Below are 15,483 nucleotides of genomic sequence, written 5' to 3' on the forward strand. Positions count from 1 at the left end.
GGTAAATGTCATGGAGAAATACTGAGTAGTATATAAAAAGAGTGTCGGCACAGGAAGGGTTGCTATTTGTATCAGGTGGTCAGAGAAGGCTTCATGTTATGGTGGCATTTGAGGAAACTGTCAGTGTACTTGAAATGTAATTTACCCTCCCCCCCCCCTTATTTTCTATATTTAAATAACCCAAGATGGTATCTAAGTGCTAGGAGCCTTACCGAGTGCCTGGACATCAGAGGAGGAATCTTATATTTGGTTACCTTTCTAAGCTAATAGCCCCAATATTGCCTTATTCCTTCTGATCTTGGCCACTGCTCATCCTTTTCAGGACCAGGGGTTCAGCTGCATGCTTGCTAGTCATGGGCGAATCAAGAAGGAACTTTCTAAGTCTCAAGTAGTTTAATTTATTTAGACCCAGCTCCTGCACTTTATTTATTTAGACAATTCTGCTCCCGTTTATAGACACTAGGGAACACCAGGTCTTGCAGCTTTTAGGAGCATCTCCAGGGAAAGGAGCCACAGGCTTCTCTCTTCAGGGCACCAAACTTGTCTGGGACTTGCCCTAGACTTGAGGACAAGGAAACCTTGGTAGAAAAGTGGCTTCAGAAATAAGCAGAAGATATAGCCTTTAGTTCTCCCTTCTCTGCCATCCCTTTTTTTCCCAGAGGCAAATTTTGAATGTCTATGTTGCTGCCTGAAGTGGAGAAGAGTAGAGGAATTTCAGAATAATAAGGGAGGAAATACTGGAAATACCTCATTTGTTAAATACTGCCAACTACTACAATACGAATACAATATGCAATTTATTTCAGCTGTCTTAGAATTTAGTTCCAGAAGTCTCTATAATTTTTTTTTAGATTTGATTGTTTAATTTCTCCAGCAGTGCTTCGAATTCAAATTGTAACTTTACATAAGAGAGTTGGGAAATAGAATTGCAAATCTGGACATATATTTGCTGACAGAATGAGGTCATGAGGGACACATCCCATGACCACCATGAAGGGCATTCACCAGCACTCATAAAATTAGAGGTTGGCTTGAATCAATCATGACTCCTTTAAAAACTCAGGGTGTTAACAGATCCTTACAAAAATTACCATACCTGTTCTACCCAAGCAGCCTGTGGGGTTGGCAAGAGAAGCCAAGAGGCTCAAGCAACTTCCCACCTTTTAAGTACCTAAGAGCTCAAGATACCTCTGTGACTCTAACTACATTCTATCTGGGAAAAGATTTAGCAAAGAAAATTATATGGACAAATTATCCATATAGTGCCATCTGAAGTGAGATGTTAGTCACTGCATACTTTTTATTAAAAAGAAATAGAAAAAAGAAAACCAAGGAACCCTATTGTAAGTCTCTAACCAGACAGAGCAGGTCCATGATGGAAAACCTTTAGTGCCTTCCTTATGATTTAATTTTACCTAAAGATACTAACATGTGTAACACATGTAAAACCTGACTTAAAACATAATCAACAAAAATTCTGCATTATGGTAGAGTGGAAAAATCATGGAACTTCAGGACAAATATGGTGAACTGAATATATTCATCTAATTAAACTCTTTCTTGAAACTACACAAAAATTTTATTGAAAGAGATATTTTTTAAAGGTATAATCTGTCAAGAACGAAGATAATATCATAAGAGGCAATTACATGGTTTGGGCAGCTAGCTATGTTTACAGCTAAATAGATCTGAGAAAATTGATCATGGATCATTCATGTGAAAAGCTAGGATCCAATCTTAGTTATTCTATAAGAACCTTAGAAGTCTTAGAAATTGATAATGCTAGGGTCTTACCAAAGTGGGTTTGGAAATAAGGCCTGAAATTAGCAGGATTGGTTAACAGCTGTTTAAGGAATAGTCAAAACTCCCACCTGGGAGAAAACTAAGAATTTACTTCCTACAGATAAGAAAACAGAGGGTCTGAGAATGACACAGGCCCATGGGAAGGCACTGCTGCCATTTTAAAAGCAAAGAAATAAAGTAATCATAAGCATACTGAGTAATAAGACCTCCAGCCTTCTTCCCTCATTTGGCTTTAGAATGATGGCATCCAGATCATTGCTTTCCCACCAAGTAATTAAATTTTCTCTCAAGACTCTGATCAACCCAAGAAGAAACACCTAAAAGTACTGACATTAGGGGTTACTCCAAAGAGACAAAGATTGATCCCTCTATAACAATGCCTTATTAACTCTCTTACTTTTCAAGATACATTGAAAAGTCAATCAGCTTTTTAATCCACCAATATGAAATAAGAGCAGACAATTAAAAATTACTAGACGTGTGAGGAAAACTTTTTGAAAAATTATAAATAAGCAGGAGAAAAGTAATCAGGGGGGAAACAATGACTATACAGTAAGAAAAAATTTTTAAATATACATATATCATTAACATCCTTAGAAATAAGAACATAATGTGTATTTTTAAATAAATGCCAGAGGAAAAAAAGTGGCTTTTAGAAATTAAAAAGAAGGTAGCAGAAACAAAAGTCTAAAGGCATATTGAAAATAAAATTGAAGAAATCTCTCAGAGAGTAAAGAAATAAAATAAAAATCAGAGATAAAATGTTAAAAATTTAAAATTTAGCCAAATAATATGCCAGAAAGAGAGAACAGAGGAAATTATCATAGATATAATTCATGGAAATTTTCCCAAATAGAATGATATCTTTTAGACTGAACAGGCTCAAAAAGTACCCAGCATAGGAGATAAAGATAAACCTATGCCAAAGTACATAATTTGAAATTTCAAGAAATTTGGACTAAATAAGATGCTAGAAATTTTCAAAAAGTAAAAAGAAAAAAACAGGCCACGTTTTTAGGATGACAAATTAATAAGTCTTTAAAACTCTTTACAACCACACTTAGAATATGATACCCAGCTAAACTATCAATTGAGTATGCAAATATTATGAAGCCAATTTTAGACATTCAAGCGTCAAAAAATTTAATACTCATGAACCTCTTCTCAAGAAGCTACTGGCAAATATACTTCCATTAAAATAAAAAAAGCTAACCATGAAAGAGAAAGACATGATATACAAAAAAAGAGAGAGAGGAAATTTAATGAAGAAGTAAAACAAATGAAAATTAACCAATCTAGAATGGAGCAGATCATAAGGCTCCAGGGAAGACCTTTAAGAAAATGAAACTCAGAAAACACGTATTGTGTTTGAACATATTGTGTAAAGGTTTAGATAACTGGTGGAGATCATCTGGAAATCGGATTAGAGATATGTGCAAAAAAGTTAAGCAAATGACAAAATAAGACAAATGCTAACTACGGGGAAAAATAAAAATTGTGTATGAAAAGAAAAATAATCATTGGTCTACTATATGACTCAGCCCTGAATAAAATACACCTTCATGATAGTGTAAGTACTGATTACTGATCTGACTAAATTATAATTTAACTATTTCAAAATGATAGGAAGACTGTGTATATGGGATAAAGAAAAGAAAGAGCAATAGCCTTATCTCCCATGGTGAGAAGTCAAAAAATAGTAATACAAGCATTTATTTTGAGATATAGAAGTAAATATCCAAAGCATTAACTAATAGATTTGGAAGCATTTGCTTCTGCCCAAGGGGAAATGAGGGAGCTTGTTTCAAGCAACCAACCTAGTAGAAGCAATTCTGGCTAGCAGCTATAAAAATAAGTCTAAATTTAGAAAACAACTCTATCTTATGGACCATGCTATTTTTTTCCCAGTCATCTCCTATAGTAGTATCTGTACATCAAGAGCAAATCATATGCAGGCATCTTAACTGCACCTTGGCCACTCTACCCACTGGCCACACTCAGATTTTTACCACTCCCGCCATCTAAATTCATTTCAACAACAATTAAATTGACTGATTTTCCTCTATCTCCTGCCAGACTTGGGCAGCAGAAAGGGGAAAGAAACTGGAGCAGAACTGGACCAAAATGAATTTATTATCTCCAAGGATTCCTGAAATTTAAATTTTTAGGAAGCCATAAGGCTCCTATGTGGCCAACATGAAGTTAGTATGTTTGTCTGCTGTCTGGGCATGTTGCTCTGACTTCAGGCTATTTAGCTACATGTGTGTTAGACACTCTACTAAATAAATAGAGACCTGAACTGCACACCAACAGGCATCAAGAAGGAATTTTCTGTGGTATGTGGTATATGGTCAGGCTCTGATGAACACATCATTTGTTATTCTCAATCACTAGCATGTAGAGTTGGGCCCTTACTAAAAATATGTTAATTAATAACTAAAAAAAGGAGTGCCCTAGCTTCCCCGCAAGTTCAAGATATCTTGTTCTTCCTAGAGATACTTGAGCTGAAACATGTTTTCTCAGATGCCTAGAACAGAATGATTAAGTCAGAAAGTCCTCCTGTTTGAAAGTTAATTTCTAGACATCATTAGATAAAGCATTCAGAACCTGAAAAAATGGGAGACCTAGTCCACAAAGCTCTTTAGACCATTCTTCTGTTCTATCAAGAATGTTCCTCATTCTTGACTTTTTTTTGTGAGACCTCAGGTTTAGAGAAGGCATCAGAATAGCTCGTAAATTATTCAAAGGCCTTTTTGAATGTACTTGTAAGCTTGAAAGATATCCATTCAAGTGTCAGTGGAAATGCATGGTTTTAAAGCATTCTTGGAACTATCATTTTTGCCACAGCAGAATTTCAAATTTCTGTCTTCCTGACATGTTCAGGAGGCCACCAGTGGAGCTTCAGTCATTATCTACCCTAGGGGATGGAGATAAGCAGAAGGAGGCAGGGGTACAGTTGCTGCCCATGCCATTTGTGCAAAGCCATGTGACATTTGAGAGTTTCTTTGCAGCAAAAATATTGCTAAGTATGAGGAGACATATAAATGGTCATCAGGGACCATCATTTTGTGTCTCTTTGGAGATTATTTCTCCCCATTAAAGTCAGATATTTTCACTTTTGCATCACTCATTTTTTTTTGTTTTTGTTTTTGTTTTTGTTTTTGTTTTTGAACACCAGAACTTCTTTTGAATGGAAAAGCTTCACGGAGCAGGGTTGTTTTTGTTTTTGTTTTTTGTTTTTGTTTGTTTGTTTGTGTTTGTTTTCTATCCTTGAGGGATTTATATTTTTCTTACTTTGTCTCTAACTGGTTCAAACAATATATATCCTTATAAAGATCTTTAGGTGCCATTGTATGAGCTACATATTCAGTTATAAACATACCAATATTTTATTAAGAAAATATGTAATGGGCTCTATTCTTAGCTTTTGTCAGCTGGCCATATCCTTCTGAACTCTTTTCTTGTTGATTTTTTTTTTTCCTGAAAATTGTAGCATTGCTTTAAATTGTGGTTTGTTGTTTCATAATCTCATTTTAATATGGGGCATTTTGTTTTAGCTAGTAATCATCCCTAATATATAAAAACACTTGAATTCATAGAAATTTAGAGCTAGAGGAAACTTAAGAGCCCATATAGTTTATTCATCCTATGATTGAGGAATTTGCCTTTGATCAGTTACTGCTGGAAGTAATAGAAGCTGGACTTTTTCTGCTGTTACTAATTTGTTTAGAAAAGCAATGCTTTTATATCTTAATTCTTAATGTTTTCATTCTTCTATGCTCCTCACTGGACCAGAAAAAAAAAATGTAAGCAGTTTCGAAAAAACAGTGCAAGGTTGATGGAAAAGGACTGAGGCATTTAATATAAGCAGCAGCAAATATTCCAGCTGTAGGTTATATCCAACAAAGAAAAATTCTGTAATGTTCTGCTTTCTGTCCCAAAGCCTTTACTAGTCAGATCTATTTGGAGGGTTAGTCCATTATGCCAAAAACATCTGCATTTTTGCAAATGGACTCCAGACTCTTTAAGTGACACCTTAGACATTATAAACTGGCTACTTCTTACCCTTACATTTTCACAGGCTTTTCTTGACTTTGGTACATCTCTGCTTAGTCATTTGATCCATCAAAATTTTGCTCATTTGTTCCTTTAGTTAGTGAAAGCAAAGCTTTGAGGGTTGAAAGTTGTTCTCGGTGCCTGCTTACCTATTGTCTGCAATCATATTCTGAACTGTACTCTAAACTCATTCATTGTTTTTATTCTGGGTTAGGTAAATTTGTCACTGGGGATTTTTAAATTATTTAGTATAATTAATTGTAAATAATCCTCATAAACACTGATTCTGAACTCTTATTTTTTACTGATTTGAATCTATGCTAAAAATTATCTATGTTAAAATTTTTGATTCTTGTGAAATAATAAAGGTAGGGAAGATAACCCAAAGATTACATTTTATTGACTTACAAGACATTAATCAGCTTTGTACTCAATTTTGCAATATTTTTCTAAAATTTGGGTTTTTTTATTTGTTTGCTGCTACACACATATATGTATACATAGTCTCTCATAACCTCCTTTGAAATGACTTTGTCATCTTTCTAGTTTCCTCATTGATGAGTTAAATAAAACTTTGGCACGTTGTGATTTACAACTTGACTTTAATTATAATATGCTTATTTGAGAATAACAAATATATTTCTTGTATACCCCCCACTTTTCTGTCCTATACCCATGACAGACATCAAAATTAATCACAAGCAGGGTTCAGAACCTTTTTTAACACAAGGACCTAGAAGGCACTAGAGGCAATAAATGGGAATTGATACTAAATTTAAAATTAATTTGTCATCTCTGCCATATTGGCATATTTGCTTCATTGCTTTTAAAAGTTGCTGATCAAACCAAAGGATATTTATTTTTTCAAGATAACAGACACAAGCTGTTGTCTCAGGGTCAAATCTGGCACTATAAAAATGATACCTTTGGTCACACAACATTTTATTGCTATCATTTGCATTCATGAGTTTTCCACACGCCACAGTTCCATGATGCACACATTATTCCAATAGTCACATTATTTTCTTTTGCTGGCCCTTAAAGAAATTTGTATTTACTGCTGGTTCTCTGAAGAATAGCTGTAGTTAAAAGATTGATTTGTATGAAGTTGTCATTTGCATAGGTTAAAAATACTAAGTATTAGCAATTTCATATGATTTGACCTAATAAGAAAAATATATGTATATATCTAACAAAATTATGCTATCCTTGGTGATCTTTCAGGTTTAAAACAATTTATTTTCTATTTTGAGTAACTAATTATCAAAAAGAGGTGCTGATTTAACACCTACTGCACACAAAGCATTGTGGCAGATTCCAGGGATGACAAAGACATAAATGTATACCCTGCTTTAGAGAAGCTTGCACCTGGTTTTCAAGGTGTGAATTGTCTTATTTTCTATTAAATTACTGGCTCTGAAGGCAGAGGCTTTGCTTTACTGTGTTGTGTTTTTCTATCACATAGCAGATGTCCAACAAATCTTTGTTGAACAGAAGGTAATGAGAGGGGAGAAGGAAGTTAGGAGGAAATGGGGGAGGAATGGACACTCGTTTGAGAAGAAGCTAACAAATTGACTTGTCATAGGAAAAAAAGAAGACTGTGAAGAAATTATGTATTTTTTAAATTTACCTCTAAATGAATTTTATACTCCAAAATATTTTTAAAAGCCATCTGCTGAAATAGCTTTGACCCTAAGTGGTGCTGATTTTGATTTACTTTCAAAAATTAGAACCAGTCTGAAAGGATATATGCATTCTGCCATAAATGAATTTTTTGAAGAAGGCTTCAAAGGCAGTAATCAAAGTGATCTCATTAATGGCAGCATGATTGGAATGATCACTTTGTTAGGCGATGGTTATTTGGAGGTATAAACTAGGCATCTATTAAAAATTGATCACACAAACATACCAAGATGAAGACCCTTTTTGTCATATTTCTTATTTCTAATTCAAGAGACCTTCTTAGCACTTTTTCCTTTTGCCATTATTACAAGTATCAATGTATGTATTAGAGTTGATTTGTAAGATGTTCATAGTATAAATAATTGTTCCTATTTAAAAGTTTGTTTAGGAAGATTTTTCTTTTTATATAACTCACCTCTTCTCATCAAGAGTCAATAACCCAAATTCTTTCTTTTTGTTTATTTATTCCTGGAAAATATTAAAGTTTACTTAGCTATAATATTTACAGAATTAGGAAAAGTACTCAGACATTTTGAGAAATTTAATGAATGTAAAAAGATTTACACTGTGGGAAATAATCAATACTAGCTTTCCTACTTACAGATGATATGCCTCTTACCATTCAAAAATAAAATAATGCTCAAATTTGTAAAAATTAGAATTATTAAAAATCATGTTTTTACCTATGAGTTTGGTGTAGGGGTAAAGAGAAGGAAAATGATTGGAGAAAGAGTAAATTGCTAGAAATTTAACAGAAAGCAAATTGGTCATGTGTACTAAAAGCCTTAAAAATATACATAGTCTTTTAACCAGCATTTCAATTTCCAGGAATTCATCTTACAAAAATAATTGAGTTTGTACAAAGAGAGAGTTAATAATGTATTTTCATTAATAAAAACAAAGGAGGTTACTAAATATATCTATTATTACATTCTTATAAAGTAATTATAAATGCATTTTCACATATTTCTCCTCTGGAAGCACACATACCAAAGATTTTAATAGTAGTTACCTGTGAGAGAAGAGTTAAGCACGTTTAGAAAAAGTTTTATATTTCCTCTTGCTTATTTCATTTCCTAATTTTTCTTCAGTGAACATATACTACTTTTATACTAATATAAAACTGGTTCAACAAAAAAATAATTAAGATGGCTCTCTATGTATTCTATAAAAATTACTATGATAAAGATTAAAAATTATCTTAATATTTAGCATTAGTCACCTCAGAAAGGTTACCACAGAAGAAAAATTGCTAAGTAGAATCTGAGTAAAATAAATAGAGTATGAATCATATTTTCTTCCATTTGATGTAAGGTCATTCTAAATAAGAAATATAAAGATCTTTTTAATCAGCATTCGATTTTTTGTTCCTAGGATAGACTCATTTGTGGTCATCTTTATTTTCTGTTTCAGGAAAAAAGATCATTCTTTGAAAACACTTTTCACTTCATTTTAAATAAGAAAACCACTTATAAATAACTTTTTCGATTATACAAGTAACATAAAAGGATATATGCAACATAAAGAAATAAAAAATAGAATGCTGATAAAAACGATCTTTATACTTTTTATTTAGAATGACATTACTTCAAATGGAAGAAAATATGATTCATAATTCATTTTACTCAGATTCTACTTAGCAATTTTCTTTTGTGATAACCTTTCTGAGATGACTAATGCTAAATATTGAAATAATTCTTTACCTTTATCATAGTAATTTTTATAGAATACATAAGAGAGAGCCATCTTAACTTTTTTGTTGTTGTTGAAACCATTTTGTAATAGAAAATTTGGAAAAATCACCCCTTATTCTACTACCCAGAGATAAGCACTAATAACTTTTGGTGTTCATCAATGAAGTTGATAACCATTCTTATATTTAAAAACAGGAGATTGGTGTTTAGGTATTTAGAAACCTCTGAAAGTCAGTGAGGCTCATACAACTATACTTTTATCTCTGGTATTTGGAGATAACTGTAGTGAAACTGAATGATCGTAGACTACTATTTATCCATATTAAAAATACAATTGTGGCTACCGTCTTCTACCTTGGATGTTATCAGAGCTTTCAGAGTTAAAAAAAAAAAGTGCTATCAACAACCCATAAAAAGAATACATTCACACTCTTCATAACTCTTCATTTCCTCCAGGACAGATATCAGTGGATGGATTTATGCGCTATCTGAGTGGAGAAGAAAATGGAGTTGTTTCACCTGAGAAACTGGATTTGAATGAAGATATGTCTCAACCCCTTTCTCACTATTTCATTAATTCCTCACACAACACCTACCTCACAGGTATGAATTAATAGTTCTTTGACAGTTACTTTAGCCAGTCTCACCAAATTTCACCAACCTCTACTTTCTATTACTCATAAGTAAAAGCATATTTTTGTTTGTTTGTTTCTTGTGAAATGCCTCTGAGAACTGGGGCTCATGATCAGAGGCTCCACCTGTAAACAGTCATGTCCTTATCTGTGCAACAATATCATTTCTTTACACATATCTCTAATTTTTCAAGTCTTTTAAAATGTATCCATGTCTGGTATATTCAGGCCCAGGGAAGTGTTGTGTAACCAAACTCATTCTTCAGTGGACTTCAAGACATTTACAATCTTACTTAGTTCTTTGGACTTCTTTTATCTACAGAAAAATTCTGAATGCCTTAATAACTTCTACACAAAGCAAATTGCTAATTTGCTCCAGGTAGAACAGGGCTTTAGATATAAACATATTAACCTGTAAATGATTTTATGTAATTTTATACTCAGTTGCACATATCATAAAGGAGGAAAGAACAAAACTATGTTTCCTAATTTGATCCTAAATTGAGTATTGCCATGGTTTTTAGTAGATTATCAAATCAAAAAATATAAAAACAAATATATGCATACATATATGCATATATATTATCTCAGCATAGTTTAGAATTAGTTTTTTATAAATACATATTTTAATAAGCTGAAAATGTTTTTATAATCAAAGTACACTTCTAGGGTACTTTCTGTATGGCAAATCTTGAATCACTAGGCTTGAGAAGAATTTGTAGAAAATATATGTAATAAAAAGGAAAAAATAAGATTTTAAATAACTCATGTTGCTCTCTTTAGTCACACAGTCCATCATCCAAATGAATATAAGATAGACAGACTGTAAGATCCATAGCACAACCAAAGTCTGAGTTCTCATTCAGTATCTGTTAGTGCTCACCATGCCTTAGGGGGAAAGTTTTGATATGCTCATTGCTCATTGTCCAGCGATGTACGATTTGTGTTGCAGGGTTGAATAGCAAAGCTATCTAAATAATGACAAAAGAGATCCAGACACTGAATATTCATGGGCATGTCCAAGAGACTCTCACAGGGTTCAGCCAACAGGCCACTAAGCAGTTCTTCCTTCTGAATTCCTTAAAGAGGCCTACTCATCCTAGATCAAATGCATGCTGCGCTAACGTCAAGTCCGGTATCAGTCTGGTATCACACAGTCCACAAAAAATAGCTTAGAATGGAAACGACTCTTGGACACAGACGGCTAGAATGGGCTATCTCAGGATGATTCCATATGATCTGAGACCATCTAGGCAGTCTTATAGTTTGAGATCTACAGTCATTTGAACTGCAACTTGCATGTTCTTCAGAAAAATTGGATTGGCTTTTGGGCTGCTCATGGTCTATTTTGTTTCAATTGACATTATCTACTAAGAGAGATTCATGCCATAAAACTAACTAGATTAGTGTTTGGCTCATCCTAAACCGTGTTCTATTCATCTCTTACTGCATTAGCAAATCACTCCAAAACTCAGTGACATAAAACGGCCACCATTTTATTTTGATCTATAGTCTGTTTGTCTGAAATTCAGACAGGGCACCAAGGGGATAGCTTGTCTCTGCTCCCTCATGTCTTGGGCCTCAGCTGGGTAGGGGAAGGCTCAGGGTAACACAAACAACTTGGGTGCTGGAATCATCTGGAGATTTCTCTACCACATGTCTGGTACTTGGGCTAGGACTATACAACAGCTAGGCTCACTTAAGACTGCTGACCTAATTGCCTAAAAGTCTCACCATGTGGCTTGGGTTTCCTCACAGCTTGGCATCCCCAGTATAGGTATACTCCTTACATGGCAGCTAACGGCTTCAAGAACAAGTGTCCCAAAGAACAAGGAGGAAGATTAATTAATTGCCTTTTGACACTTAAGTCTCTGAAGTCCTTAAGGGTCACTTCTTTCATTATTTGTCATAACAGTCACAAGCCTACCTACATTAAAAGGGAGGCACATATACCAAAGCTCTGAATGGGAAGAATGCCAAAATATTTTTAGCCCTGTTTTAAAACTACTAACTTAAAGAAGAGAATGTCCACTTAGCTCATTTCCTTGGATTCAGTTTGCTAGGCCTACTTCAAAACTTTTGCAACTCCCACTCAAATTAATGAGCCTTTATAAAGGATTTTTTTTTTCCTCCTTAGGTGTTCTTAATTTTATTTGGTAACAATGACCTATTCATCAGTCTGGTGAAGCCTATGAACTTTTCTAATAGTGTTAAATGTATAAAATAAAGTACATAGGATTAAAGAGGAAATAAATTATATTCCAATTTTTTATCAAATATTAAAAAACAAATTTGTGATAAAATATTTTAATTTATTTAACATAATTAAAATTAGTATGCATAATCTGTTGTGATATATGCGACAATTGGAATATAATATCTGTGATTTCTACTTGTGAGAGTCACAACTGCAGCTAATACAGCTGTGATTTGTGACCTACATTCATAACCGAAGAGAATGTCAAATTTCACATGGAGGTTAAAATTAAAGATGTAATCTTTTTTCTCATTCAAGGTTAAGGAGGTCTATCAAACTTCAAGTTAGGAGTCTAAATCTTTGACTTGATAGGATCCTAAGAACTGTAACTTCAAAGACCTTGGCACATGATAAAATCTTGCATTTATTATATACTTACGACCACAAGACTCTTAAAAACACTTAAATATATGTCCACTTCATCTACCTGGAAGTCACTATATGTGGTAATTTCAACAATAATCCTTTTAAGTTCTAAAATGCTTCAAATTGATTTAATCATTTTTCTGTTATTTGTCATATAATAAATAATTCAGTAATACTGACACAACTGAATGACAAAACTGCCTGACATATATATTCTATTATTCTCATCTTATTTTAGAATATTTTAATTTTTCTCTTTCTGTGTATCATTATGGACTTATAGTTTTCAGATTTTGTGTTTGTTTATTCAGCCACTATATTTCTTAGGATGGTCAAATTTTCTCTGCTTTAAGTTGGTAGCAATGTTTTTTAGCCTGGCTTCTATGTCCTTTTGACATAACCCATTGATCTTTGAAAATATCTTTGCTATCTGGCTCATAAAAATCTTCCAGGCTCATCTTGTTTCTTTCTGCAAAACGCATGGAATCAGACTTTTCCCCAGTGAGCCCTGATTTCTTTTAGTGGGAAAGAAATTGTATGAGTAACAGCAATTTGGATGCAGCCCTATGGAACATTGTTTCTAGACCTTTTCCATAGTCAAAACAATAAAAGGTAATTTTTTTCTTGTTAAGGCAAAAGTTCGCAAAAGTATTGCCTCTCTTATTTTCCAATTTAAATTCTTGATTCTATAGCTGTGCTTTCTTTATCCATCCTGATACCTAACAAATTATACATAATTACTCATTTGCTTTCCTCAACACAGTAATAGTTCTAAGAAAATTGTTTAATATTAATATAGATGAACTACAGAATACTATCCAAATTTTTCTCTGAGGTTCTTTTTTAACTGCATTTCACTAAGGATTTTCAGTACAATTAATTTCTTCCAGAATCAGTCATTTGCCCTCCCTATGAATAATTTGGTAAGTACAAATGTAGAGAATTTGGCTTCATTTGTCAGTTTGGTTTAGGGTGTTAGAAAATGAATGGCCAATATTTTTCAAAAGGTGTAGCATTCAGTACTAGGAAAGAGAAGGATCCACTCTTTATTTGATGAGGAAAAAGCTCAAAGAGCTATCTCCAAATTTCTGTACAATGGTCTCATATCGCCACCATCTGATTCATGTACATGATTTCTGACCTAGTCAGCTAATTCTCTCTCCAATTATTTAATTTCTAGTAGTATTAGATTTCAGATATTTTCCAATATTTAATTTTTAAAATGTTACTTATATTAAATAATGTTCTGATCTTTAGGGTTTTTAAAATTTATTTTGCTCACTTTCTATTTATCATTATACCAAAGTTTACATTATATAAATCCACATTCTAACAATATTACCTTGTCCTAGCACCAAAGTCTTTTCTTTTTCTGCAGTAGAATTGAGAATTCCATATAATTAGCACTCTCCTCCCCTGCCAAAAAATAATAATAATAAAATACTATTACAGCTGTTGAGGTTTTGCTTGAAATCCTCTTTTGACTTACAGGTAAAATTTGGCTTTGGTTCATATAATATTAGTATCCTTCTTTTAATTATAGATAAATCTAATGTAAAACTCTTATTTCTCAGAGACTTTGGGTAAATTAAAACATCAATGATATAGAAATTCAAACTTCTGAAGGCCAATTAAGAAAATTATAAAATAAAAATATAACCAATGTATGTATAACCCAATAGAATCCAGTTAAATGTTAAAATCAATACCTAGAAAATGAGTTCTATTTTATACTTTACGGCCATTTCCAGAACAAGTGGGAACCTTTTCTGTAGAAATATTATTTTGTATAAAGGATGTTTGGTGGAAAAAGGGAAGTTTTCTTTTTCAAAGGAGTTCAAAAAATGCTAGGCATAAACAAAGATTGGTGCCTACTGTACTACTATGTGTTTAATACAGGAATAAAGACCAGTAGACTCACACCCTTTAAGGTTATGACCAACTTCTTCCCCTCATCATCACCCTATTTATTTTCTTGGTGCCATTTTAGGAACTGATATTCCTGAGAAATGCCAGTCTAAATTCAAGTAAGGAATATTTTGATATTTGGAATGTTTTGAGCATTTAAAGGAACTAAGGAACTCTAAAAATTAAATATACAGTATGAAAACCAATCAATTTAACACTGCATTATTATTATTATATGTCTACTTCTCTACTCATTATTGTTCTTTTGCTTTAGAGAAATTCTTGTGCACAATTAGTTGATATTTAATTATGATGGTCATATTCTAGGATTTGGATAGTCTTGGCAGTACATCAAGTAGTGATTATGTTTTTGTTTTTGTTTGCTTTTTTCTTTCTTAATATTTTTTTTATTTTTCAATTATAATTGACAGTGATTATGTTTTAATTTTTTATATTCCTTGAGAAACCTACCCTCTTGATTCAAAACAAAATTCTCTCGGGTTACAACAGTATGCAGTCATTTCAACCTTTAGTTTTTCAGTTCTTCGCAAATCTTCCCATATTCCAAACTGAGAGATAATGGCTCTGTATACACAAGCAAGGCAAAGTAGTATAACTAAGTAATTAACATCCTAATTCAGCTTAAAATGAAAAAAAAAACTTTAAGTTTTAGTTATTCCTCTTATGCATCACATTATCTGATCAGATGTATCAAATAGTTATTCAACTCCTCTCCTCATATATATGCTCTTGGCTGCAGACTTCTGTAAATGATTCAAGGCATATTTTTACTCTTGTCAGGCATCTACTGTCAACCCAGTCTGAGTGTTACTCCTTTCTTTTACATCTGCCCTACTCGTTTAGCTGTTAGCTTAGGCAACCTTTATAATTTATTCTTGATTTAAAGCACACACGAACCTAAGAAAATTGCAAGAAGAATGGAAAGAAGATGTGCTTAACAAATAAACAGACCATGTTTAAATTTGTCCCTAAGTAGATTACATGCTTAATTCTTTTAAACCTAATATATCTTCATCTCTCACATGAAGATATATTAAAACAGTCAGAATATTGGGGGCTGTAC

At 33.0% G+C, this 15,483-nt stretch overlaps 1 protein-coding gene across 2 annotated transcripts in view; it reads left to right on the top strand.

Annotated features, from left to right (window-relative positions):
- PLCB1 (phospholipase C beta 1) overlaps positions 1-15,483 on the top strand; it is a 612,038-nt gene that overhangs the window by 440,299 nt on the left and 156,256 nt on the right. For both annotated transcript variants that reach the window (XM_016137712.2, XM_016137034.2), the window contains exon 10: positions 9,693-9,839. In XM_016137712.2, the coding sequence (XP_015993198.2) occupies positions 9,693-9,839 (147 nt within the window). The remainder of the gene's footprint in view (positions 1-9,692; positions 9,840-15,483) is intronic.

The sequence above is a fragment of the Rousettus aegyptiacus genome, unplaced genomic scaffold, assembly GCF_014176215.1.
Source record: "Rousettus aegyptiacus isolate mRouAeg1 unplaced genomic scaffold, mRouAeg1.p scaffold_m13_p_12, whole genome shotgun sequence".
NCBI classification, from domain to species: Eukaryota; Metazoa; Chordata; class Mammalia; order Chiroptera; family Pteropodidae; genus Rousettus; species Rousettus aegyptiacus.